The following is a 22,348-nucleotide window of genomic DNA, read 5'->3' on the forward strand; positions in this document are numbered from 1 at the left end:
ATGTGTGGCATGTTCGCCGCATCACTGGCTGGCAATGACGAAGCGACAAAATTTCACGACAACTTGATTCCCTCCCCCCTTGACACATGTTGGCTCTACTCTTGTCTGATTTGTTGTATGAAAAAAAGCGTGTGCTTGTGACTTTTTCTACCTGCTATCTACAAGGACTGCAATCCTACGTATGTGTGTCACTGAGCCAACTAACCTTGGAAGCCGTTCCGCAGATTGTCGTACTTGGTCTCGGGATACGTGAGGCAGTTGTCTCTCCGCAGCAGGGCGCCAGGCCCGCCGAGCGTGTGGACGACGTTCCCGATGAGGGACTCGGGCCCCGGCTTGTCGGCGCTGCTCTCCCACCACATGGCGCCGCCGAGACCCCATGTGCGGATGTACTGGGCCTTGGTCCGCGCCATATGCACCGTGTCGTACGTCACCATCTTCCTCCGCGCTGCGTCGTACGAATAGCTCGCGCCCGTCTCGTAGTCGTGGTGCTCCTCGGACCCCGGCAGCGGCAGCGCCTTGTAGTCGTACACGCCATTCTCCCAGCTCCCCTCGCCGACGCCCGAGAATGGGCTGCCGGGCCCGTCTGTGTTCTCAAAGGCGCGGCCGTAGAGCGGCATACCAAGCACGATCTTGCTGGGCGCCACGCCGTGGGACGTGTAGTGCGCCAGTGCCGCGGCTGTGCTGAAGGGCGTCGAGCCCGGGTTGCCCTGGCACGGCTGCAGGTTGGACTGGTGGCCAGCGAGGCTGTCCCATGAGCCGGCGTAGTCGTAAGCCATCAGGTTCCAGAAGTCAAGCAGGGCATCCATGGCGGGCAGGTCGAGCCGCTCGTAGTTCTGCGCGCCGGCGGGGCAGGCGACGGTGAGCTCGAAGTGGTACCACTCGGGCAGCGTCGAGGCGTACTGGTCCATGGCGGAGCGGACGGCCTGAAGGAGGGCGACAAAGTCGGCGGCTTCCCCGGGGGTCTGGGGGTACTCCCAGTCGATATCGATGCTGTTTTTGTTTTTCCTTGCGTCAGTATTCTTGTGTGCCAGACGGGAAGATGTGGGACAGAAAGTTCAGGCGTTGGAGTCAACGTACCCGTCGAAACCGAGGTTCTTGATGAGGTCGACGCAGCTGCGGGCAAAGGTCTCGCGGCCCTGGGGGGTGCTGGCGGGGCCCTTGAAGTTGGACGAATAGGTCCAGCCGCCGATGGACAGCAGGATTTTGAGGTTGCGGTTGCGGCGCTTCAGGAGGTTGAGCTGCTTCATGCAGCCGTAGAGGTTCGTGCCGACGTCATTCCAGCTGTCGCCCTCCCAGTGGATATCAGTGTCGGCCCAGCCGTCGGTGAGGTAAACCTCGCCCGAGTCGGAGCGGACGTTGGCAAAGGCATAGAGGATGTGGGTGAGTTGCTCGACGGGGAGGTCCTGGGGACGGTGCTTGCGCGCATAGATTGCCCTGCCGAGCAGTGTTAGTCGAGCAGTCTTGTGTGCAAGCGGAAGCAGAAGCCGGGGGCATACCAATTGACAAAATAGGCGACGGAGCGGTAGCCTTGTTCTGGACCGCCACCCATAGTGTCTTGATCCGTGATGTCGGATTTTTCGAAAAGAAGCGGCAGGCGTGTGAAGAGGCCCTTGTAGGTGCTGGCCAAGAAGATTGTGGTCAAGAGGACGACTGCGGATGTGATGATGGTCGTCGAGCGCGGCAGATGCATACGGTTGATGTATTCCGCAATACCAAGATGTCACCAAGAGTGGGAGATGCAGTATAAGAAGAGAAAACAGCGGCGACCTAGAGGGAAGGTGCCGGCTCTTATTGTCGGTCGGGGGAATCACTCCAAGGCAAGATGTCAGTCGTCGATGTACGGCAAAGCAAGGTCGGCCAAGGCGGGGTGATGCAGCTCCAGCAACATGCAAAACACAGACGGAGCAGCGGACAAATGAGCAGCCGCATATTCCAGTTGCGACACACGCTGCCCCTCCCCCTCCTTCTCGCTTTCTCTCGTACACTACGTAGCAGCGCGGCGTGCGTGCCTCTGTATGGAGTCGCGTGGAGCTTGGAGCTCGATGAGGCGCGAGTTGTCGTCAGCCGCTGGAGGGGGAGGAGGGGGGTTTACAGCTGTGCCACTGCGGCTGGTGCTGGGCGGGCGGGTGATCGGCAGCGAGCAAGGTACCGCCACCGCGCAGGAGCGGCGCAGAGGTACATGGCACACTTTACCTTTACAGTTTCGGGACGTTACGTGGGTTACCTCCTGTCGGCGTGTGATTATGTAAGAGAAGATGATGGCCAAAGCCATGTATGTATCCGTACCTGCTACCTAGGCATGTACAAGTAGGTAGGTACCTGGATAGTTGGGCTTAGCGAGCCACCTTACGTAAGAAAGGAATGGCAGGCACATGGCAGCCAACCAACGCACCTATGGGTTTCTGCGCGCACCGAGACACATGTCTCTGGCCGTTGAGCACGCACCGGCGGCCGGTCGGGGTGAGTCGGTGACAGACCGCCCCTGCAGCGAGTGTTATGGGACGGACCCCAGTGCGGTGACATGGGACGAGGGGGAAGGAAAAAAAAATTGTTGAGTGTCCAAGCAGACTCTGGCCGTGGACCCAGAAGAGATGGAGGAGTCTCGGGATTGCACGAACTGCAAGTCGATCGGCAAATAATCATCAGTTGTTCGCATTGTACCATTAGGCTTCCCATTGAGGACGGACTGCTTGCTGTCTTTTGGCGCCTCACTCTGACGTCGGGCTTATGAGAAGAAAATGAGCTGGCTGTATGACATTGACATGTAAGAAAGCAGCAGTACAGGGTACATGCTAGATTCTAGGTATTCTGCCACCTCGGAACCGTATCCATTCCCTCCTGTCTTCCATCAAATCTCGGGTCAACTTTCCAAGCGCACATGCCCGACATGATACCGTAGCACACATATACCTAGTAGAGTTGCAAGCAAGCACCTGGATCATTCTGTTCAGGAAAGGTCCAGACTTACGACAAGATGGATAAATAACTACGCGGCAGGTTGGTTTACGGATGGGGGTGGGATTACTTGTTCACAGAAAAGATCGTCTCTTTAATCAAATTAAACAACAATGAAAAAAAAAATCCTTCCTCCTTCCCCCAGCAACTGATTGTTGGCGGGTCCCCTTCGTTACTGCCTGCCTCTACCTACTCCGTACTACCTACTTACCATACCCGTACTACCTACCTAGGTATACCTATCCGTACACTAGACTATAAGACCTGGTACGTACATACACTACGGATACCAGCCGGAGAGATGCAAGATCCCGACAGGGCGGGGCAGCCACAAACGCCATCAACGAGGTCATCCGCGGTTCGTCCGGCTACGCGATTCGTCCAGCCCCCATCGTCCTCGTCCATCTTACTATGTGTTGCTCAATCGTTGCCGGTGCGGATCATCATCTCCCCCCTTTGTCTTGGCCTTATATGTGACCATTGATTGAGCTAAGTGATCCCCTGTCCACTCTAATTCCGCCCTCCGTACCTATTGCATGTACTTCGTACGCTGGGGAAATTGGTTCAGTGCCTAGTAGTACGGAGTACACAAGAAAAATAAACTCCTCCCCCCCTCCGACGACCGCCTCTTTTCAGACTATTTCCTCCTGAACCCCCGTCGGTTTTTTTCCTTCTTCTTCTTTTCCTTTTCTCTCCTTTCCTCCCCATGCTCGACAGGTCTTGACCGACTCTTGTCCGTGTCTGTTCTTCCATCTCAGTCTAATCGCGAGAGACGCATGACACGCGACCGTTGTCGACTTTCCACCTCGTCGCCCAAACAAAACATCAACAACTATCCCCCCCTTTTTATTCCTTCCCGGCATCACCAACGGAGGAATATTCTGCGTATCCAGCCCGGATCTGCCGCAACCATGACCGCCCCCGAGGCCCCCATGGCTCAGTCCTCCGCTGTTCCGGCTTCGGCCGCCAAGGACCAGATCGCGACCCGTCGCCGCAGAAAGTCGAGCGTGCGCGGTCACGGCTACGCCCACGATGCCTCCTCGCGCCACTCTTCCAAGCAGGACCAGCTCGATAGGCTCTCCAAGCGCAGCCGCGCCCGAGCCATCCTCCGCCGCTGCAAGCACATCGCCGTCAAACACACTTGGACCACCCCGCTCGTCCTCACACTCGCCTTCCTCTCCCTCTACGCCATCAACCCGACCGAGTCCAACGTCATTCACCACTTCATCTTCCTCTCCTACAAGATCCCCGCCGCCGCCGGAGCTGGCCCTGATGCCGACGCGCCCCCGCAGTACGGCAAGGGTCTCTGGGACATTGCCTTCGTCAGCTTCTACGCCATCGTGCTGTCCTTCACCCGCGAGTTCATCATGCAGGAGCTCCTCCGCCCCCTGGCCAAGTTCTACGGCATCCGCTCCCGCGGCAAGCAACTTCGCTTCATGGAGCAGGCCTACACAGCCATCTACTTTGGCATCCTCGGCCCCCTTGGCATGTACGTCATGAGCCGCACCCCCGTCTGGTACTTCAACACCACCGGCATGTACGAGGCCTTCCCCCACAAGACCCACGAGGCCATCGTCAAGTTCTACTACCTATTCGAGGCCGCCTACTGGGCCCAGCAGGCCATTGTTATGCTTCTTGGCCTCGAGAAGCCGCGCAAGGACTACTATGAGCTCGTCGCGCACCACATTGTCACTCTCGCCCTCATCGCTCTGAGCTACCGCTTTCACTTCACCTACATGGGCATTGCCGTCTACCTGACCCACGACATCAGCGACTTTTTCATGGCCGTAAGTTGATCAAACGACCCCGCCCCCGTTTTCCTTCCCCAAAGAGACAAGGGTCCCCCTTCCTCCCGCAAGAGACGAACGACGCTAATCACCACTTTTCCCCAACAGATGTCCAAGACATTCAATTACATCGACAGCCCCATCACCGGGCCGTGGTACTGCCTTTCCCTGGCGTCCTGGATCTACCTCCGTCACGTCATCAACCTCAAGATCCTCTGGTCCATTCTCACCGAGTTCTCCACCGTCGGCCCTTACGAGCTCAACTGGGAGACGCAGCAATACAAGTGCCGGCTCGCCAAGGTCATCACCTTCACCCTGCTTGGTTCCCTGCAGTCTCTCAACCTTTTCTGGCTCTTCTTTCTCCTCCGCATCGGGTACCGCTTCGTCTTCCACGACGTCAAGCAGGACGACCGCTCCGAGGCCGAGGATTCCGAGGCCGAGCCCATGGATACCATCGACGAGGTTTCCAAGGTGAACGCGGCTCCCATTGTGGGCGGCGAGGCTGCCAAGGCCGTGCAGACGGTTGCCAAAGGCATCGGCAAGGAGGCGGGTGGCAGCATCGCATCAAGGACCCGCAGCCGACGCGCCGTTTAAGAAGGAAGCTACCAGATTGCCGGTCGCCTCATCAATATTTTTTCTACTAGCCCCGGCCTCATATTCGAGCTCGTTGGTCCGGAACCATTGTACATGTAGTATATTCAATAATGCCTAATGTGTAATGACCATGAACACACTGAAAAAAAAAAAGCCTGTGCCGAGTCGATTTCACGTGAAAATTTTAGATGGTGCGCCTAGATGAGCCAGGCTTGGTTGGGCTCGTGATGTCATGAAACGCCCGTTGGGTTTCTGGACGACTAGACCCCCTCCAGACGCCGGGAGCGACGGGACGAGCGATGCCGCATCCGGGTTAATGACCTGTTGAAATCGTCGGAGGCTCCGGGAGGGCAGCTGCGGCCCCACGGCAACGCCCAAACTTATCAGCCTCTTGTTGTGCTGGAGAGACGCCGCCGTCGCCGGGCCTGCCGACGTAGTTGGTTCTGATAGGCCGGTAAGACATGTCGGGTCGTGGCGTGATGGCACTTGTGACCCAGCGGCTTACTCTGAGCTGATAGCTGTGAATGTGATGCCGAGGACTAGCGAATGAGAGAGAAATAAATAGATGATTGTTTCCAGGAATTGAACTAAACAGTGATGCATGTGTCCATTTTAAAAGGATGCGTTAATCGACATCAAAAACACTGGTGCAGTCACAACACAATCGAATAGTCTCAAATCGGCATGGTTCAAGTTGCCATCCTCTGAGTATTCAGACGAGATTGGTTTTGCCTAGAATATAGCTTCTGTACCCGACATGTTTGGCCTTTACTCACCTACACTCTGTGAGAACCCTCCCTTAACATGGTCTGTGACGGGAATGCCAGCTCTGGGACAGTATTCACCTCGCCAAGTCAGTGAGACAATATAAATAAACAGGAGCATTGAACTCGGCCTATCCAGACGTAGTGTCTGGTGTTCTATTAGAGTAGTAGTCCTCACGGTATCAAACGGCCTTCATCCGCTGCCTCGTCCAGCTGAACAGAGCCCAGCCACAGATAGCAGCATCAACAGCACCAGCCATTGATGCGCCACACAGCAACACGCACAGCCACACAGCTGTGTGTTCCCCCCACCATCGGCAACCGGCCTCGCTCTGCGCCGAGTCTCACAAACACGTGACTCTCCTGCCCACCATCCACACAACCCAGTGAACCTGGTCCGAGCGTCGGCTTTTTGGGAGCTCCAGAAAAAAATCCAATTGACACCAGTGGGGGGCCTTCGAGGAAAAATTGAAGGGAAAAAAATCCTAAAGACTTTTGCCATTTCTTTTTTTTTTTCTTGCTCTGCCCCCGACACCCCTCGACCAGCAGGAACAACAAGAAAGAGAGGCTGATTGTCGGAAAAGAGAGAAACCGCCACGGAGACAAGAGAGCCGAATTTTTCCAAAATGGCCGCCATCAACTACCTCCTCTACGAGGCCCCCATGGGCTACGGTGTGTTCCACATCGAGCACCAGCCCGACAGCATCGGCCTGCGCCAGAAGGAGGCGCAGGAGTCCATTGCCGACCTTGCGCGGTTCGGCAAGATGGTGAAGCTCGTCAACTTCACCCCCTTTGAGTAGGCCTACCCGTTCCGCGATTGTTGTGTGTGTTGGTGGTAGATGCGCGACGGCTTCCCAGAAACGCGTCTCGAACTCTGATTGAGAAGGAAAGGTGGGGATGGGATGGGACGGGAAGGGAGAGGAGAGGATCGATCGAAAGGGGAAGGAGAACGAGAAGAAGAACGAGAAGAAGAACGAGAAGAAGAACGAGAAGAAGAACGAGAAGAAGAACGAGAAGAAGAACGAGAAGAAGAACGAGAAGAAGAACAAGAAGAAGAAACACAGGCTAACGCACGTACTCGCATAGCACCGGAAAGCAGGCGCTGGACGAGATCAACCACATCTCGGAGGGTCTCATGTCGGACCACCTCAAGTCGGTTCTCGAGCTCAACCTCCCCCAGACGAGCGGCAAGAAGAGCAGGATCACGGTGGCCGTGGCGGAGAAGAACCTGGCGTCCGTCATCAAGTCGACGTTCCCCGGCGTCGACTGCGAAACCTCCGAGACCTCCGAGGTCGCCGGCGACCTCCTCCGCGGCGTCCGCCTGCACGCCGACCGCCTCCTCAAGGGCCTGCAGACGGGTGACTCGACGGCGGCCGGCCTCGGTCTGGGCCACTCGTACTCGCGCGCCAAGGTCAAGTTCAGCACGACCAAGAACGACAACCACGTCATCCAGGCCAGCGCCACCGTCGAGTTCCAGGACAAGGGCGTCAACCAGTTCTTCATGCGTGTCCGCGAGTGGTACGGCTGGCACTTCCCAGAGCTCGTCAAGATCGTCTCGGACAACCTCACCTACGCCAAGCTCGTGCTCGCCATCGGCGACAAGGCGACCCTCACCGACGACCGCCTGCACGACATCGCCGCCATCGTCGAGGAGGACGGCGAGAAGGCCCAGGCCATCATCGACGCCGCAAAGGTCTCCATGGGCCTGACCATCACCCCCGCCGACCTCGAGATCGTCAAGGGCTTCGCCGAGGCCGTCGTCGCCCAGGCCGAGGCCCGCCGCTCCACCGCCAACTACCTCGACAAGAAGATGTCCGTCGTCGCGCCCAACCTGCAGACCCTCATCGGCACCCCCGTCGCCGCCAAGCTCATCTCCCACGCCGGCTCCCTGACGAACCTGTCAAAGTACCCGGCCTCGACGCTGCAGATCCTCGGCGCCGAGAAGGCCCTCTTCCGCGCCCTCAAGACCAAGAGCAACACCCCCAAGTACGGCCTCATCTACCACTCGTCCTTCATCGGCCGCGCCGCCGTCAAGAACAAGGGCCGCATCTCCCGCTACCTCGCCAACAAGTGCTCCATCGCCTCCCGCATCGACAACTACACCGAGAACCCCACCACCAAGTTCGGCGAGGCCCTGCGCCAGCAGGTCGAGGACCGCCTCGAGTTCTACGCCACCGGCAAGAAGCCCGCCAAGAACTCCGATGTCATGGTATGTCTTGTCTCTTGTCACTCCCTTGTTTCACAACCTCCCCTCCCCCTCCCACACCTAACCAGCATGTCACGACGAACAAAAAAAGAAACAAAAAGCTAACAAAGTCGATAAGGCCTCCGTCCTGGAGCAGGTCGAGGGCGACCTGACGCTCGACGACGCCGAGATGGTCGACGCCGTCGCGCCCGAGGTCAAGAAGGAGAAGAAGGAGAAGAAGGAGAAGTCCAAGGACAAGAAAGAGAAGAAGGACAAGGAGAAGAAGCGCAAGCACGACTCCGAGGCCGACGGCGAAAAGAAGAAGAAGAAGAAGAAGTCCAAGGACGAATAAGCGCGCGCGGGAGTGTCTGCTTCTTTTTCTTTTTTCTTCTTGGGTCTCTCTGTTCTGCCCCCCTCCCCACCACTGATACCAAGCCCACCACGAACACGCACCCACGCCCAACACACACGAGAGCAAACCACCCCCGAACCCGCTCTCGCCTCCTGTCTGGGGGCCGAACTTGTTGTTCCCAAAGAAAAAGAAAAAGAAAAAGAAACCCTTGTTCCCATGTCTATTGTGTAAGGTCGGCGGCGGCACATATGGGGTGGGGTGCGGGGGGGATCGTGCCTTCAGGCAAATCGGACCGCTCTCTCTCTCCCCAACCCCCTTCTTGTCTCTTTTAGGAATCTGTTCTGTCTTTTTTTTTTCTTGCTGTCTGGGAGTTTTTATTGCAACGGGGAAATGAAAAACCGGGCTTTTTATCGGAGTTTTTGGGCTTTGCCAAAAGAGACAAAAAGAGTGTTAATGCATCATATCCCGTATGTGTGTGTGTGTGTGTGTGTGTGTATGTGTATGTGTGTACAAGGTGAACAAATCGTGTATAGGATGAACAAATCGCTCATATCCAAAACCCATGTTGCGTCCGTCCCATATGATCATCAAGGCATGGTCCACGAGCTTGATAAACCGCCGTCCATCACAGAGGCAAACGAGAACGAAAAGGAGGCTCCAACCACAAGAGCCAAGCATGTCGAGGCCATACTGCCACGTCCTCCCTGGCCCCCCCAAAAAAGACAAATCAATGATTTAACCTCTCTTTTTGTGGGTGTGTTTTCTCTCTCAGCATATGTAACAAAAAGGCCCCCCATCTCTTCCATTGTTGCTGCAGCTTCTTTGTATTGTTCGCTTTACTGCAGAGGGGATGAAGAAAAAGACGTTGCAATGCAACAATGTGTTTTTAAAAAAAAAGCGAACCTGAAGTAGAACAAACATAAAATAGGACTTGATATTTCCCCACCCAATGCCGGCCGTTTCAAACGCCACAGGACGCCGCCAACTCTTGTCTCTGTTTCTGTCTCTCCCCTCCCGTCAGACACACAGACTTTGGTTTGGTCATCCCGAATGGTCTCGCTTCATAGCATTCTGTCGCATACACACACGCTCTCTCTCTCGTTGCACAAACTGAGAACCAAAGGTTTAGGTCCAATGACACACACACACACACACACACACACACACACACACACACACCCACACCCCTTTCCCAGTGCCTCGTTTTCGTCTCTCGTCGTTGTCTTTCGTGCTTGACTCGTCTTGTCTCATACATATCGGAGATGCGGGCTAGCCCATCCCGAGAATCTGTAACCCGGGCGGGCTGTACCACGTAAGCTTCGGTAGTCTGGCTCATGCGCCCTCACTACCAAACTCGTTTGTCCACTCTATTTGCTTTGCCGCGTCGTCCTCGGAGACGGTGGGATGCGAGTCCCTGAGTGCTTGCTTGAAGTCCTTGAGCTCGAGGGTGGGCGCCATGAGCTCCTCCGAGTCGACATCGTGGTACGTCATTTCCTTGGCGTCTGGGTCGCCCGGCGAGCAAGGTGTCAGCTTCTTGACGCCGTCCTGCATAACCTGTGGTCGAGTTAGCATGCAAGTCACATACGGGCGTGCCCTTCAAATAGGGGTCGGGGGTGTTGGGGCGTCACATACCGGCTTGAAGTGTGTGGCCTGGATGATCTTGCGCACGGGGCCCATCAGAGCCTGTTGCACCACGTTGGAGATGTCACTGCCCGAGAAGCCTTCCGACAGTTCGGCCAGCACGCGATAGTCGTCCTGCTGGAGGTTCGTTTCCGTGTCGCCGACGGCGAGCTTGAACATGCGGGCGCGGCCGTTGACGTCGGGCAGACCAATGTGCACACGGCGCTGAAAGCGCCTGCGGATGGCGGCGTCGAGCTGCCAGGGGATGTTGGTCGCGCCGAGCACCAGGATGCCCTTGCTGTCGTTTCCGACACCGTCCATCTGCACCAGAAGCTCCGTCTTAATACGTCTGGATGCCTCGGACTCGCCCTCGCCGCGGGGGCCGCAGAGGGCGTCGATCTCGTCGATGAAGAGCACCGAGGGCTTGTTTTCTCTCGCCATGCTGAAGAGCGCCTTGACGAGCCTGTCGTCAAAAATCAAGTCAGCGTGCTCGTCCTGTTTTGCGCCATGCGTTGGATGACGACTGAACTGACCTTTCACTCTCTCCCATCCACTTGCTCACCAAGTCGGAACTGCTGACGCTGAAGAAGGTGCTGTTCGCCTCCGTCGCGACCGCCTTGGCCAGGTAACTCTTACCCGTTCCCGGGGGGCCGTAGAGCAGGATACCCTTCCACGCCTGGCGCTTGCCCTGGAACAGCGACGGGAACTTGATGGGCAACACAACGGCCTCCTTCAACGTGTCCTTGGCGCCCTCGAGACCGGCAACGTCGTCCCACCGCACGTTGGGCCGCTCCTGCAGGATGGCGCCGCTGAGAGCGTTGCGCAGCTTCTTGTTGTCCTCGTCGACGTCGTCGTTCGCCTTGCCCTTGCCGCCTCCATTGACGCCCATGGCGCCGGGGGTCTTCCCACCAGCTCCCCCCCCGGCGCTCTTTTTGGCCTCGGCCTCATTCAGGTACGTCTTTAGCTTCTCAGCGCGGTCCATGTACTCGGCCGTCTTCTGGCGGATGAGCTCCTTGGACTTGGGGTTCTTCTCCCACTTGACGGCGAGGACGAAGAGCTCGAGCGACTTGGTGTAGAGTTGGAAGGCCTTTTCGTACTCGGCGGCGTTATCGGCGTCGATGGCCTGCTTGACCGTGCTGATGGCACGGCCGAGGAAGTCGGTGATTCCCGACATCGTGTCTGTTGTGTGTGTCGGGGTTGGGGTTGGGGTTGCCGGTCTTTGCTCAGGCTGGTATTACGGCGCGAGGAGGTGAAAGAGAAAGAGAGGGAGTTCGTGATAATATGGAAAGAGCGGGGAAAGCTCGCTATCGTCGTTTGCCTCTTTGTTGTCGTCGGCGCCTGGGGTAATTCAGAAAGAATTCGGAACGAACGTCGGAAGACAGACAAGACGAGGAGGTCCCGGGGCTGACGTCGGTCTCTGGGCGCAGGACGGACGGGTGAGCGAGGTTAAAGAATCTGGACGAGTTATTGGAGGGGGGGGGGGGGGGGGGGGGAAGGAGGGGGCCTTGAAGAGGCGGATGCGGTCGTGGATTCTGTGACGTTGCCTGGGCAGTTCGTGATGTACACTGCGCCAATTGAGGTGCCTTGAAGTGGTGGGGGTGGGGGGGACCTGTGCCGCTTACCACGATATACCTTACTAATTGCAACCGGCTTGCTTATGCATGACTTGGGGAGCGGCACAAACGTGGGATCAAGCGAGTGGCCACGAGCTACGCGGATACCAATGGACTGTTTGGATGTATTTGTAAGGGATGATAGCAAGCAACAGGAACGAATTAATTTACACGAACAACATGAATGAAACGCAAAGACCAATAGGGATGAACCACTTAGTCTTCGGCTGTCTCGTCCGCTGGTTCTAGACTCGCTTTCCGCCGGTACCCGCTTACCCGCTTATATGCAAGATTAGTCTCGAATTCATCTAAACGGTAAGATCTGTCACCACTGCCCGCAGTGGACGCACGCTCAGTCGATGTACCGACCATCCTCCAGACCACCCCACCACCACCTATCTGTCGAAAGTCGAAACAAAACGAATTTATCCTCCGGGGCCTTGACATTCAGGAACGTCTAATTATTAGCAACGTCTCAGGTCCCTACCATTGAACCAAGCCACGATACTCTCGCCGTCGTATTTTTTTTTAATTTTTTTTTATTTTTACTGAGCCAACACTTCGGAGTCTGGTTTTTTCCTCCCCCCCTCTCTCCATCCAGTTTCTCATTGAACTCCTCACACACATTCTCACTCACTCGACCATGGCCGAGATCCAGGCTAAGCTGCAAAAGCTTTCGGAAGAGTACACTGCGCTGCAACAAGGTACTGTGAAACTTCTATACCAAGCTCATCCAAAATCGTTCGCTGACCTTTCATCAGAACTCCAAAACACCGTCCAGTCGCGGCAAAAGCTCGAGGCCCAGAAGCAGGAGAACCTCGGCGTAAAAGAGGCGAGCCCACGGGATCCGCAGTCTTTTTGATGGCCATGCGACTAACGACCCCTCTCAGGAGTTTGAGAAACTGAAAGATGGCGAGCAGATCTACAAGCTCGTCGGGCCCGTCTTGCTGAAGCAGGACAAGGTTGAGGCCGAGAGTACGGTAAAGGGCCGTCTGGACTTTATCCACAAGGAGATGTGAGTGCGGGCGGTTTTTTCTTCTTTCTACATATCCTTTTTTCAATCAAAACGCAAACCACGGAAATACTCATTCGTCATCAGCGAGAGACAAGAGGACCTCATCAAGGAAACCCAGGGCAAGCTCGAGAAGAAGAAGGGCGAAATCATTCAGCTCCAGGCCAGCGCGCAGGCTGCGGCAGGTCAGGCAAAACAAGCATAATGCCGGCGAAGAAGATGAAGACGACGAAGACGACGACAAGGAAAGAAGACTGAACAAACAAAAGACGAGGCGTGGCCAGAGTGGTGATACAATAACGAAACTACTAGGACTATGAACTATACCCAGCAATGCTCCGACGGGGTTCCTTTCCAAACAAAAAAACGCCATGCTGATGCGCCGATTTTCCCGATGGTGAATGCCCGCACCACCTCAAATCACCCAAAGGTTTCATTACAAGAAACAATATGCGGTCATGATGCGTGTCCGATCCCAAATCCCTTCGCCTTGGGCACCTTCCCTCAGTTGATAGCCATGATGGTGAACCCCCACGGCAGGCCCATGTTGCGCGCGGGCAGCTCCGTCGCCCAGCCGATGGCGTTCTGGTACTCGTCCTCGGAGGCGAACTCGGCGTCACTGACGTTGCCCTCGACGGCGTCCAGGATCAGGTCGGCGATCTGGCTCTTGGTGTAGCAGCGGCCGAAGAGGCGGCTCTCGTCGATCTTGCGGATCATGGCGGAGCGCAGCCCGCACTCGGCGAAGCGGCGGACCTCGCGGTCGAAGCCGGCCTGGGTGACGGGGCCACGGCGGTGCGAGGAGGCGAGCCTCCGGAAGAAGGCGACGGTGCCGGCGACGGCCTGGGCGAGCATGTGGGCCTTGGCTGCGTCGTCGAGGTGGTTCGCCATGGCGGACGAACCCTGCTCGATCAGGCCGTGCTCGTCGTGGTCAAAGGTGGCGTGGACGACCTTGGAGATGCTGTCCGGGGCGGAGAGGACGCCCTCGGGGTCTTGGAGGGCAAAGGTCTTGGCGACCTCGTCGTAGCACTGGGAGAGGGTCGTCCAGAGGGAGACGTTGTTCTGGACGGATGCCTTGCCCATGCCGACCGTGAAGTGTGACATGGTGCTGTCGATGCTTTCTGTTTTGAATCGTGTTAGTTTCGTTGTGGGTGGGCTGCGAGTCAAGGAAGTAAACTCACTTTTGCAAGTCGCGGAAGACATGGTGATGATGTGAGGTCTTGAAAGTCTCTGGTGGTGTACTCGGTCGATGTTGTATTGAGATGCCAGGTACGTCACTGGACTAGGTGACGAGTTTGTACGTTGGAGGAGATGAACGGATGGATGGATAATGAGATGGGGAATGAGGATAGGGACATCATCATCAACAGCAGCGGAGAAAAGCTTTCCTTTAATCTCGAGGCGGTTGTAGCCTTGTGGCCTCATCGGGAAATTCTTCCAGGTTGGCTTAGCCATGCAGGACGCGATGATGGCCATCCCTGATTCCGGCATGCCCAGAGGAACGAACCCATGGCAAGGACCCCCAAAAGAATTGCCGTTTCTAGTCAGGTCTCTCCGTACCCGGTACCCGATTCTTCGCGGGAGATGCTCGGCGGTGGTTTCGTCCGTCGATTGAAAAGGAAACACATGGAGCCATCACGCTGTCAGATTGCATAGGCATGGCGAGATGCGATGGCCGATGACCTGACTACTTGACACCGACACGTCCACCCCCCACCACCCGGCTTGAGAGACACTTGCCAATGGGACAACGCACGACTGACACTGAGGGAAGCCGCATAACAGCGAGGAAGTATTCAGGGAATGGTATGATGGAGCCTCTTTTAGTCTCCCGCTCACCGGCGACCAGCGGGAGCGTGGGGGGTCCTCGACCTCTAGTGTGTAACCCGACCGGGAACTATGAGAGGCTAGGAGCAGTGCACGTCAGGAGACAACATCCGACCTGATTCAAGCAGGCGGTGGAAGCATGGTGCCATGTCGAGACTCGAGCCGCAAGAGGATCAGTGCGATGAAACCAGGAACAGAGGTTGGACGGACGGGCTCACCGGCCCGCCTGGACGCTCGTTTGCATTATGCTTTGGTTGGTTGGGGAGTACGGAATATGATTTGCGGAATCAATAAATAAATAAAAACAAGGACGAAACATTGTACGGATACTTGGTCCCGACATTTCCCGATCTTGGAATGAGGCGAGCACATCCCCCCCCCCCTGGCTGACGCCGTTGTCTGCTGGCAACCGAGATGGGGGCCTCTCATACGGTACGCCCCTCCCGACGAATCGACGATTCCCCTGGGCAGGCAATGAATGGCATGAAGGTTCGTCAAAAGTTTTTCGATGGATGCTCAGTGACCGTTTAACAAGGTGGAGCTGAGACGTCGTTGGTCCCGGATGTTCACCGTCAGATGGCAGCAGCTCTCAAAGTCTTAGAGCTAGCTCCCAAGCCCCATATGCTTTTCATTGAAGCATTGTTACAATGTGCCTATGTGTGTGTGCCTTGGTTGTTTTTTCATGTTGCTTGCTGATGATACTGCTGTGTTTCTTTTTTTTCTTTCCATCCCCGTCACTGTCCAATTGCTGACATAATACTTTCGCTGCTTAGGTCATCCGGGCTAGGTAGATGGCATCACGTGGCATCTTAGAGGCCCGAGCTCTGCGCCTACCCCTCCAAATGCTTTGCGGACCTTGTCGGTCTCGGGTTTGCCAAATGGCGGGGTGCTTCAGCCACCCGTGGCTGGCATAGCGCTTCGTCATACCCGTCTGGTCTGTCGGTCGTGTTTCTGGGACGAAACCCGCAAGGCATTGTCATGACTGAATGATCGCGCATCTGCCACGTTTAGGTTGCCACTCTGCGCCCTCCGGAACTCGAGAAACATGCGATCGTCAGCCTAAGCGGTGGACGTCACCAAGCAATATCCCATTTGATGAGTCTTGAACCACCACGAACCGTCCATTAGAACGAGGGAGAGAGAGAGAGGGAGAGAGAGAGAGCTTCTGGCACGCCGGAATAACTGCCCGATGATGAACGGCCCTCCCAGTCAGCGGCCTGCGCGGCCCATGAGCGTCAAGGAGATCACCAACGCCGCCGAGGACTTTGAGTTTAGAACGACCATCCCTTTCAAATACTGGGCACGATCCGCCGACACCCTGTTCCAAGAGGTTCGTGTTCAAACCTCTCCCACCCCCCCCACCTTGCTGTCCCTCACTCTTCCACGGCGAATTGCTGACGATACGCGACCCAGGCCTTGTTTGCGCTTCAGGATCGCGACATTCGAAAGGCATATCAGATGCTATGGAGGCATTCGGTCCTCGTGCTGCAACACCTCAAAACGCATCCCGACGCCAAGCTCCCCGAGAACAAGGCTCTCACGAAGCCGCTCTTCAACCGCCAGCAAAAGGAGGTATTTGGGTTGCTCGAGGAGCTGAAGCCGCAGATCGACCGCGATTACAACGAATGGAAGTCGATGAATGCGTCCCAGAGGACGGCCGACGACGAAACCGCAAAGAGACCCTCGAGCTACGACGGGTTCGCCGCCCGAGACCCCACCTTGTCCGGCAACGCCAAGATCCTGGACGCGGCCGACAACCAGGAGCTGGCCGTGTCTCTGGCACAACGCGACTTCAAGCGGCGAGATGCAGCGAGGAGAGCGACGCGACAGGCCGGCGTTACCGAGGAAGAGGAACAAGAGCGTCGTAAGGGTGGTCGCTGGGAGGATTGGGAGCAACTCAGCAGCCCGACGGATGACGACGAAATAAGGAGACAGATCGAGGCAACGCGGCGACGACTCGACGGAGCGGATCAGGGACGAGATGACGATAGCCTCAGGCAGTCGCAGGCCCCCAGCTACGGACGCCCAGCACCGCCGCCCAACTTCTCGTACCACTACCCGTCCATCTCGAGACCGAGAACGCTCGAGTGGGAGGCGACGCCGTTGGAGCCGCGGCGCGCGTACGGACCGATACCGCCCCAGCCACCAAAACCGCCAAAGGAGGACTTCACGATCCTGCGGCAGGAGCTCGACGCGGCGCCCCCGATGCGGCCTGGAAAAACCCCTCTGCCCTCGTACGAGCCATCACACGACATCCCCGAGCTGCCAGCCAAGGAGCTGGCGGCCGCGCCTTCGGCCAAGGAGCGCCTGACGTTCCGCCCGGCGGCCTACCTGGAGAACGGCGACCCCATCCGGCCCGTCTTCCTCCCGACGCAGCTCCGCGACACGTTCCTCAGCATCGCTTCCGAGAACACCCGAAAGGGCCTGGAGATGTGCGGCATCCTGTGTGGCCGGCCGGTTAACAACGCGCTGTTCATCAGCTGCCTCCTGATCCCGGAGCAGAAGAGCACGCCCGATACCTGCGAGACGGAGAACGAGTCTTCAATGCTGGACTACTGCATCAACGAGGACCTTCTGATGGTGGGCTGGATTCACACGCACCCCACACAGACGTGCTTCATGAGCTCGCGCGACCTCCACACGCAAGCCGGCTACCAGGTAATGATGCCGGAGAGCATCGCCATTGTCTGCTCTCCGCGGCACCAGCCCTCGTAAGCAGCCCCCCTCCTCAAAATCCAAACTCGTCCGATAGAGGGGTCCATCCAGCTGACATATACATCCAGATATGGCATCTTCCGTCTCACGAACCCTCCCGGGCTCACTCACATCCTGCAGTGCACAAAGTCGGAAACGTTCCACCAGCACTCCATCGACAATCTCTACACCAAGGCGCAGAACCCGCCGGGCCACGTCTATCACTCGGACAAGCTGGACTTTTACGTCAAGGACTTGCGACCGAATCGATAGGAGCTGGGAAAAGGTGCGACGAAGGGAGCGGCGCAGCGTATGCCGTGCGTCGGTGGGAGGGGGGAGACAAAGCCGGCGTGGCTCATGGACTATATGCCACTGATGGGGGCCGGACAGGGAGGAGGTTTACCACGGTCTGCGGCGTATGAATGAGATTTGCTTGTTTGCATGGCGAGGGGCGTTCAACAGAGGGATGCTGCAGGATTGGGAGAGGGTGGGGGGGAAGTTGGCTTGCAGAGCGACGTCCCACATGCTACGGACGAATTTAATGTCGGAAACCCGAGAAACTTTGTACGCAGAAAGGACACCCTACGATGGTACGGCTGGAACAAGACTATCCAACCACTCTACGTGGTTCCTCATCTCCTTTATGGTGTCCCATTCCGGAGGAGGGGGCTCGCCCGAATCTTTGAACGGGGTAAACAGGACGTCTCTCTCAGCGATGATAAGACGGCTGGAGAGTCCAAACGAGGGCCATTTGAACGCGGAGCTCCGCAGCCCTTCCCTCGCAAGATGGGCCGTTTGTGTGTGTTTCGGTCCGGGGCCCGGAGCGTATGTGTCCAGCGTTGTTCCATCCCATGTTTGTGCATCCATTCCCATGGGTATTTTTTATTCCTTTATTTTTTATTCGGGTACGAGCGGAACCCCACATGATGGGGAGAACCAAGGCACGATACAAGTCCGAATAAGAGGTGCGACGTCATTATCGTGACCCCACGGCCTTTTTCCTGCAGTGCCATATGCCGGCTTCCTCGAGCTCCGTTCCTTATAAACAACGAGGCCCGGCTTAGACTACCGACGAGGGGCATCACAAAAGGATACTTCTTTTGAATGGTACAGAACTAATATTTCTACCCGAATAAGACCGGATAGAAAGACGCAAAAAGCAAAGAAACTCGGAACTGATCACATTTGTAAACATAAGAGGGAAAAGAAAAGAAAAACACAAGCAGAAACCTACAGACATATTAACTGCCGAACAAAGGAAAAGAAAAGAAGAGAAGAAAAAAAAAGAAAGAAAAAAAAAGACTAGAACCATGGCTTTCCCGACCAACGTGCTGGGAGTTCTCATCGCCCTCGCCAGTGGCTTCACGCTCATCTACTCGGTCGACTCCATCTCGCGGCTGAAAAAGTACGACGACTTGGAGGAAAAGGCGAACAAGGCGGCGGAATGGAGCCTCACGGCGGAAAAGAAGCTCCGGGACCTCCAGTTGACCCTCGCGACGGGCCTCGTTTGTGTAAGTGTCCCAAACCCCCTCTTCCCTTGTCGTCTTCATCTGCCCACGGGGAAGCATCCCGAGACGGAACCGCCCCCTCCCCTCTAACGTATTCGACGAGACCTGCTGAACACGCGTGGACAGTGCCTCCTCTCCGCCGTCAGCGGCCTCGCCTTCTCCTTCTCCGTGGCCCCCGGCCCGGGCTTCGTCGCCGTGGCGTGGCCCGTCCTGCTCGCCGCCGGCCTGGCGTACGGGCGGCAGTTCGTGCGCGGCTTCTGGGCGTCCAAGATCAAGGTGCCGAAGATGAAGCACTTCAACGAGGCCATCTCGGACATGATGATGGTGCAGAGCATGATGAAACCGCTGGCCGGCGCGTGGGGCCTCGTGGCCGTCTGCAAGCTTGTTGGGCTGTAGAGTGACCCGAGCTCGGTTCCGTGCAGCTGTGTCGGACATGGGAGGAAGCGGGCGAAGGAGGGCAAACAACCTTTTTTCTTTCTTTTTTCTTCTTTTATTTCTCCTCTTGTGCTGTTGGCAATGTAGAATAGGCATGCGTGTAGTGGTATTGGGTTACCCTAAGAAAAGAAAACAAGCCCTTTGACTAGCAGGAGAGACGCCCTCACGCCCTCGCGTCTCTCCTCATGTACACCCAAACATACTTGCCCCATGAATCCCTGCTGCCCGTGATCTGCTCGTTCTCCTCGCCCGGCGTCTTCCCCTCGGCGAAGGCGTCCAAGTCCGCCTCCAGCCTCCCGGCCTCGCGGAAGCCCTGCCGCTCGAACGCGGCCTTGCCGCCCATGGACGACTGCACCCAGCAGTACACTCCCGGCTCCGCGTCCGCCTTGTCGGTCCCCCACCTCATCAGCCGCGACCCGACGCCGCGCGACTGGAAGTCCGGGTGCACGACGTAGCTGCACAGGTACCGGCACCGCGCCCCCTCGGGCATGAACCGCCGCACCCAGTACCCCATCGACGCGTCCGTCAGCTCGCCCAGCTCCGCCAACGTCCCCGCCGTCCTCCCGCCGAGGCAGGCTTCCGCCGTCGGCTCCTGGGACGGGCCGTCGCCCAGGGGCCCGTCCGTGTCGCCGGCGAACCCCCTCCGTACCCACCCGGCCCAGCCCACCAGCTTGCCGCTGCCGGCGGGGTGCAGCTGCTCGGCGACGACGACGTCGACCTTGGGGTGGTCCACCCAGGACGCCAGCGCCTGCGCCATGCCCTCGGCGAAGTCGTCCGCCCCGCGGAACGCGGCCTTGAGCTGCGTGTGCGCGTCCGTCCGGAACGCGGCGTCGGCGATGGAGGCGAGGACGGGGACGTCGTCGCGGGTGGCGAGGCGGATGACCACGTCGGCTTTTGCGGGGCGGCCGGCGGCGGCCGGGCTTGAGGCGGAGGCGGAGGCCATTGGTGCGGAAGGCGTCTTTTTTTCTTGGCGGCGAGGACCGGACGGCCCTTGTGGTGCGGAATTACGTGTGCGGGGTGAGAGAGATGAGAGCTTGGCCCGGTCATGTGGCGGACATGTTTAAGGGACGAAGGAGGGCCATAAACTGATATTACCTGGACGGGGATATGCCGGCTATCGCGCCCATCCCCCTTCTCCTCTCCTTGAGGGATGTCAGATACGTGGCCCCTTATACCCGATACGGACTGGCCGGATGGGGGGATCTGGTTCTTGGGAGAAAATCTCACCTTACCCACACTTGGTAATCCCGTTCGTTGAAGAATTGACCAGTTGGTAACATACTTCTCGCTGAAAGAAGCCTCTGTTGATGTAGTTCCCTGCCTATTGGCGAACCATCCAGCGAGCCTGTTCATATACCGTCCATCAGGTCAAAAAAATCACACCAGCTAGATATCCGAAGATATCACCCGGTGCGGCATTTGGATGGATACCATGGCATCGCCGTAGTTGGCACCGAGTCTTGACCTCGCACCAGTTCACAACCATTCGTTTAATCCGACCAGGAGGAAGCTGCCGCAGCCAGTAGATGACCAAAAAAGAAGCACCTGGTCATTGCCATCTCGATGAGAAACCACAGCCTAGCTGCCGGGCCCAGCAACAGGTGCAAACTCGGACGAGTGCTACCCAGGGGAGTCCCAGCCAGGCAGTTTGCATTCGGTCGCATTGCCTCATCCGGGAGCCTTTTGCTTCCTCATCACATCAGAAGAAACGGCCCCACCGTGTTGCATGCACGTCATGCCACGCATTCAGGCCCGGACAACGGTGATCCCAGGGGGTTGGGAGGCGATGACGAGATGCCCAGGGACTCCTTGCCCATACCTACCTACACACACGTCGGTACGCAAGAGACGCACAGCCGAACGTTTGTAGAATTGGCCAATCTACTGCTAGACCCTTGGAAACCAACGTGTTGGCCCTGGATAGCACGAATCACGTACCCCGCGTGGGCTCGATAACGCGATATCAAAGCGCTTCACCGAGCCTGCCTAGGTATTAGAAGAGGCTTGGGTGTGCGTCTAAAGGCTTTGTTCATAGGACGATACGTCACAACTCGCTGCTCAAGGAGGCGATATATCGGTTACTCTGACCCAGTGACGCCTCTCGAGTTGCATACTACATGGCGCCGTCACGTCATGGGCTTCACTCGTCGTCCAGCGGTAAAGTTGTTGTAGGAAACTAATACAGGTTGACTGTACGTGTCACGCAATAGCGGCACCCCTGAACTGCCGGCAGCAATTCACGCTTGAGTTATATACTCGGTGAGAGAAGGCAACCCGAGCATCGTACGCCGCCCGAAACTGCAACACTACGCCAGTATAACCACCAAATAGTATCCAACGAGAAAGTTGCAAGGGGATGTCCGATTCTTGCACAAGGATATCGGCTGCGCAAGCAACTACGTTTGGGTAAATCGTCATAATCTGGGGAAGAAGGGTGCCGCGTGGACGAGGCTGATACAGTGGCGACGGTACCAGCCAACCCCGACGTTGCAGAAGATGAGGGTCAACTCAAGATGGGGACGAAAGCCGCAGGAAAACATCACCACGGTCTTTGAAGCGTGATGCTCCGGACCATCGCATCGCGTAGTCGACAACGCTCGGGCGTTTCGCCATGGCGCCGATCTACCCCGGACGATCATCGCAGGAGACCTCGACGAGCAGCGGATGCTCGGGGAGAAAAGAAAAGAAAAAACAGAAAAAAATAAGAAAGGCTCTTTCTGGGCGGCCCTTCTAGCTGGGGTTCTAGAATCTACCTGAAGACTTGTTTGGCGGCCACAGGGAGGGGAGAAGGTGCGTCAACTGGCGATGGATACGTTTTGCCGATTCGACGTTGGATTATGGAAACCCTCGACCTTGTGCAATGCCGGCAATGCAGAACAACCTTCAAACAAGGTTCTACGGCTAAAGCCAGCGAATAGGCCCTGTCCCGTGAATACGGGTACGAGAGTTGTGAATCCCGGCGGGGAGCGAAGTGTTTCGAGGGCAACCCAATCCTTGCCTCTACA

The 22,348-nt window shown here is 57.0% G+C and overlaps 9 protein-coding genes across 9 annotated transcripts; 5 read left to right on the forward strand and 4 right to left on the reverse strand.

Annotated features, from left to right (window-relative positions):
- Positions 1-200: 200 nt before the first annotated feature.
- GLRG_05560 (glycosyl hydrolase family 18) lies at positions 201-1,690 on the reverse strand (the record flags this gene model as incomplete). Its single annotated transcript, XM_008096245.1, has 3 exons — positions 201-990; positions 1,078-1,434; positions 1,497-1,690. The coding sequence occupies 3 exons, from the start codon at positions 1,688-1,690 to the stop codon at positions 201-203; spliced, it is 1,341 nt and encodes a 446-aa protein (XP_008094436.1).
- A 2,176-nt stretch (positions 1,691-3,866) lies between these two features.
- GLRG_05561 (TLC domain-containing protein) lies at positions 3,867-5,336 on the forward strand (the record flags this gene model as incomplete). The annotated part of the gene is made up of 2 exons (XM_008096246.1): positions 3,867-4,742; positions 4,851-5,336. The coding sequence occupies 2 exons, from the start codon at positions 3,867-3,869 to the stop codon at positions 5,334-5,336; spliced, it is 1,362 nt and encodes a 453-aa protein (XP_008094437.1).
- Positions 5,337-6,726: 1,390 nt separating this feature from the next.
- On the forward strand, positions 6,727-8,637 carry GLRG_05562 (NOSIC domain-containing protein; the record flags this gene model as incomplete). The annotated part of the gene is made up of 3 exons (XM_008096247.1): positions 6,727-6,896; positions 7,187-8,309; positions 8,425-8,637. The coding sequence occupies 3 exons, from the start codon at positions 6,727-6,729 to the stop codon at positions 8,635-8,637; spliced, it is 1,506 nt and encodes a 501-aa protein (XP_008094438.1).
- Positions 8,638-9,969: 1,332 nt separating this feature from the next.
- Positions 9,970-11,431, reverse strand: GLRG_05563 (ATPase; the record flags this gene model as incomplete). The annotated part of the gene is made up of 3 exons (XM_008096248.1): positions 9,970-10,191; positions 10,270-10,720; positions 10,791-11,431. The coding sequence occupies 3 exons, from the start codon at positions 11,429-11,431 to the stop codon at positions 9,970-9,972; spliced, it is 1,314 nt and encodes a 437-aa protein (XP_008094439.1).
- A 1,082-nt stretch (positions 11,432-12,513) lies between these two features.
- Positions 12,514-13,087, forward strand: GLRG_05564 (prefoldin subunit; the record flags this gene model as incomplete). The annotated part of the gene is made up of 4 exons (XM_008096249.1): positions 12,514-12,574; positions 12,632-12,702; positions 12,761-12,885; positions 12,970-13,087. The coding sequence occupies 4 exons, from the start codon at positions 12,514-12,516 to the stop codon at positions 13,085-13,087; spliced, it is 375 nt and encodes a 124-aa protein (XP_008094440.1).
- A 299-nt stretch (positions 13,088-13,386) lies between these two features.
- On the reverse strand, positions 13,387-14,082 carry GLRG_05565 (uncharacterized protein; the record flags this gene model as incomplete). The annotated part of the gene is made up of 2 exons (XM_008096250.1): positions 13,387-14,000; positions 14,061-14,082. The coding sequence occupies 2 exons, from the start codon at positions 14,080-14,082 to the stop codon at positions 13,387-13,389; spliced, it is 636 nt and encodes a 211-aa protein (XP_008094441.1).
- Positions 14,083-15,898: 1,816 nt separating this feature from the next.
- GLRG_05566 (Mov34/MPN/PAD-1 family protein) lies at positions 15,899-17,673 on the forward strand (the record flags this gene model as incomplete). Its single annotated transcript, XM_008096251.1, has 3 exons — positions 15,899-16,036; positions 16,120-17,417; positions 17,490-17,673. 3 exons carry the CDS (start codon positions 15,899-15,901, stop codon positions 17,671-17,673), a joined length of 1,620 nt encoding a protein of 539 aa, XP_008094442.1.
- Positions 17,674-18,710: 1,037 nt separating this feature from the next.
- On the forward strand, positions 18,711-19,304 carry GLRG_05567 (uncharacterized protein; the record flags this gene model as incomplete). Its single annotated transcript, XM_008096252.1, has 2 exons — positions 18,711-18,911; positions 19,035-19,304. The coding sequence occupies 2 exons, from the start codon at positions 18,711-18,713 to the stop codon at positions 19,302-19,304; spliced, it is 471 nt and encodes a 156-aa protein (XP_008094443.1).
- A 202-nt stretch (positions 19,305-19,506) lies between these two features.
- On the reverse strand, positions 19,507-20,286 carry GLRG_05568 (acetyltransferase; the record flags this gene model as incomplete). The annotated part of the gene is made up of 1 exon (XM_008096253.1): positions 19,507-20,286. One exon carries the CDS (start codon positions 20,284-20,286, stop codon positions 19,507-19,509), a length of 780 nt encoding a protein of 259 aa, XP_008094444.1.
- Positions 20,287-22,348: the final 2,062 nt, after the last annotated feature.

Source organism: Colletotrichum graminicola (genome assembly GCF_000149035.1).
Source record: "Colletotrichum graminicola M1.001 genomic scaffold supercont1.19, whole genome shotgun sequence".
Classification (NCBI taxonomy): domain Eukaryota; kingdom Fungi; phylum Ascomycota; class Sordariomycetes; order Glomerellales; family Glomerellaceae; genus Colletotrichum; species Colletotrichum graminicola.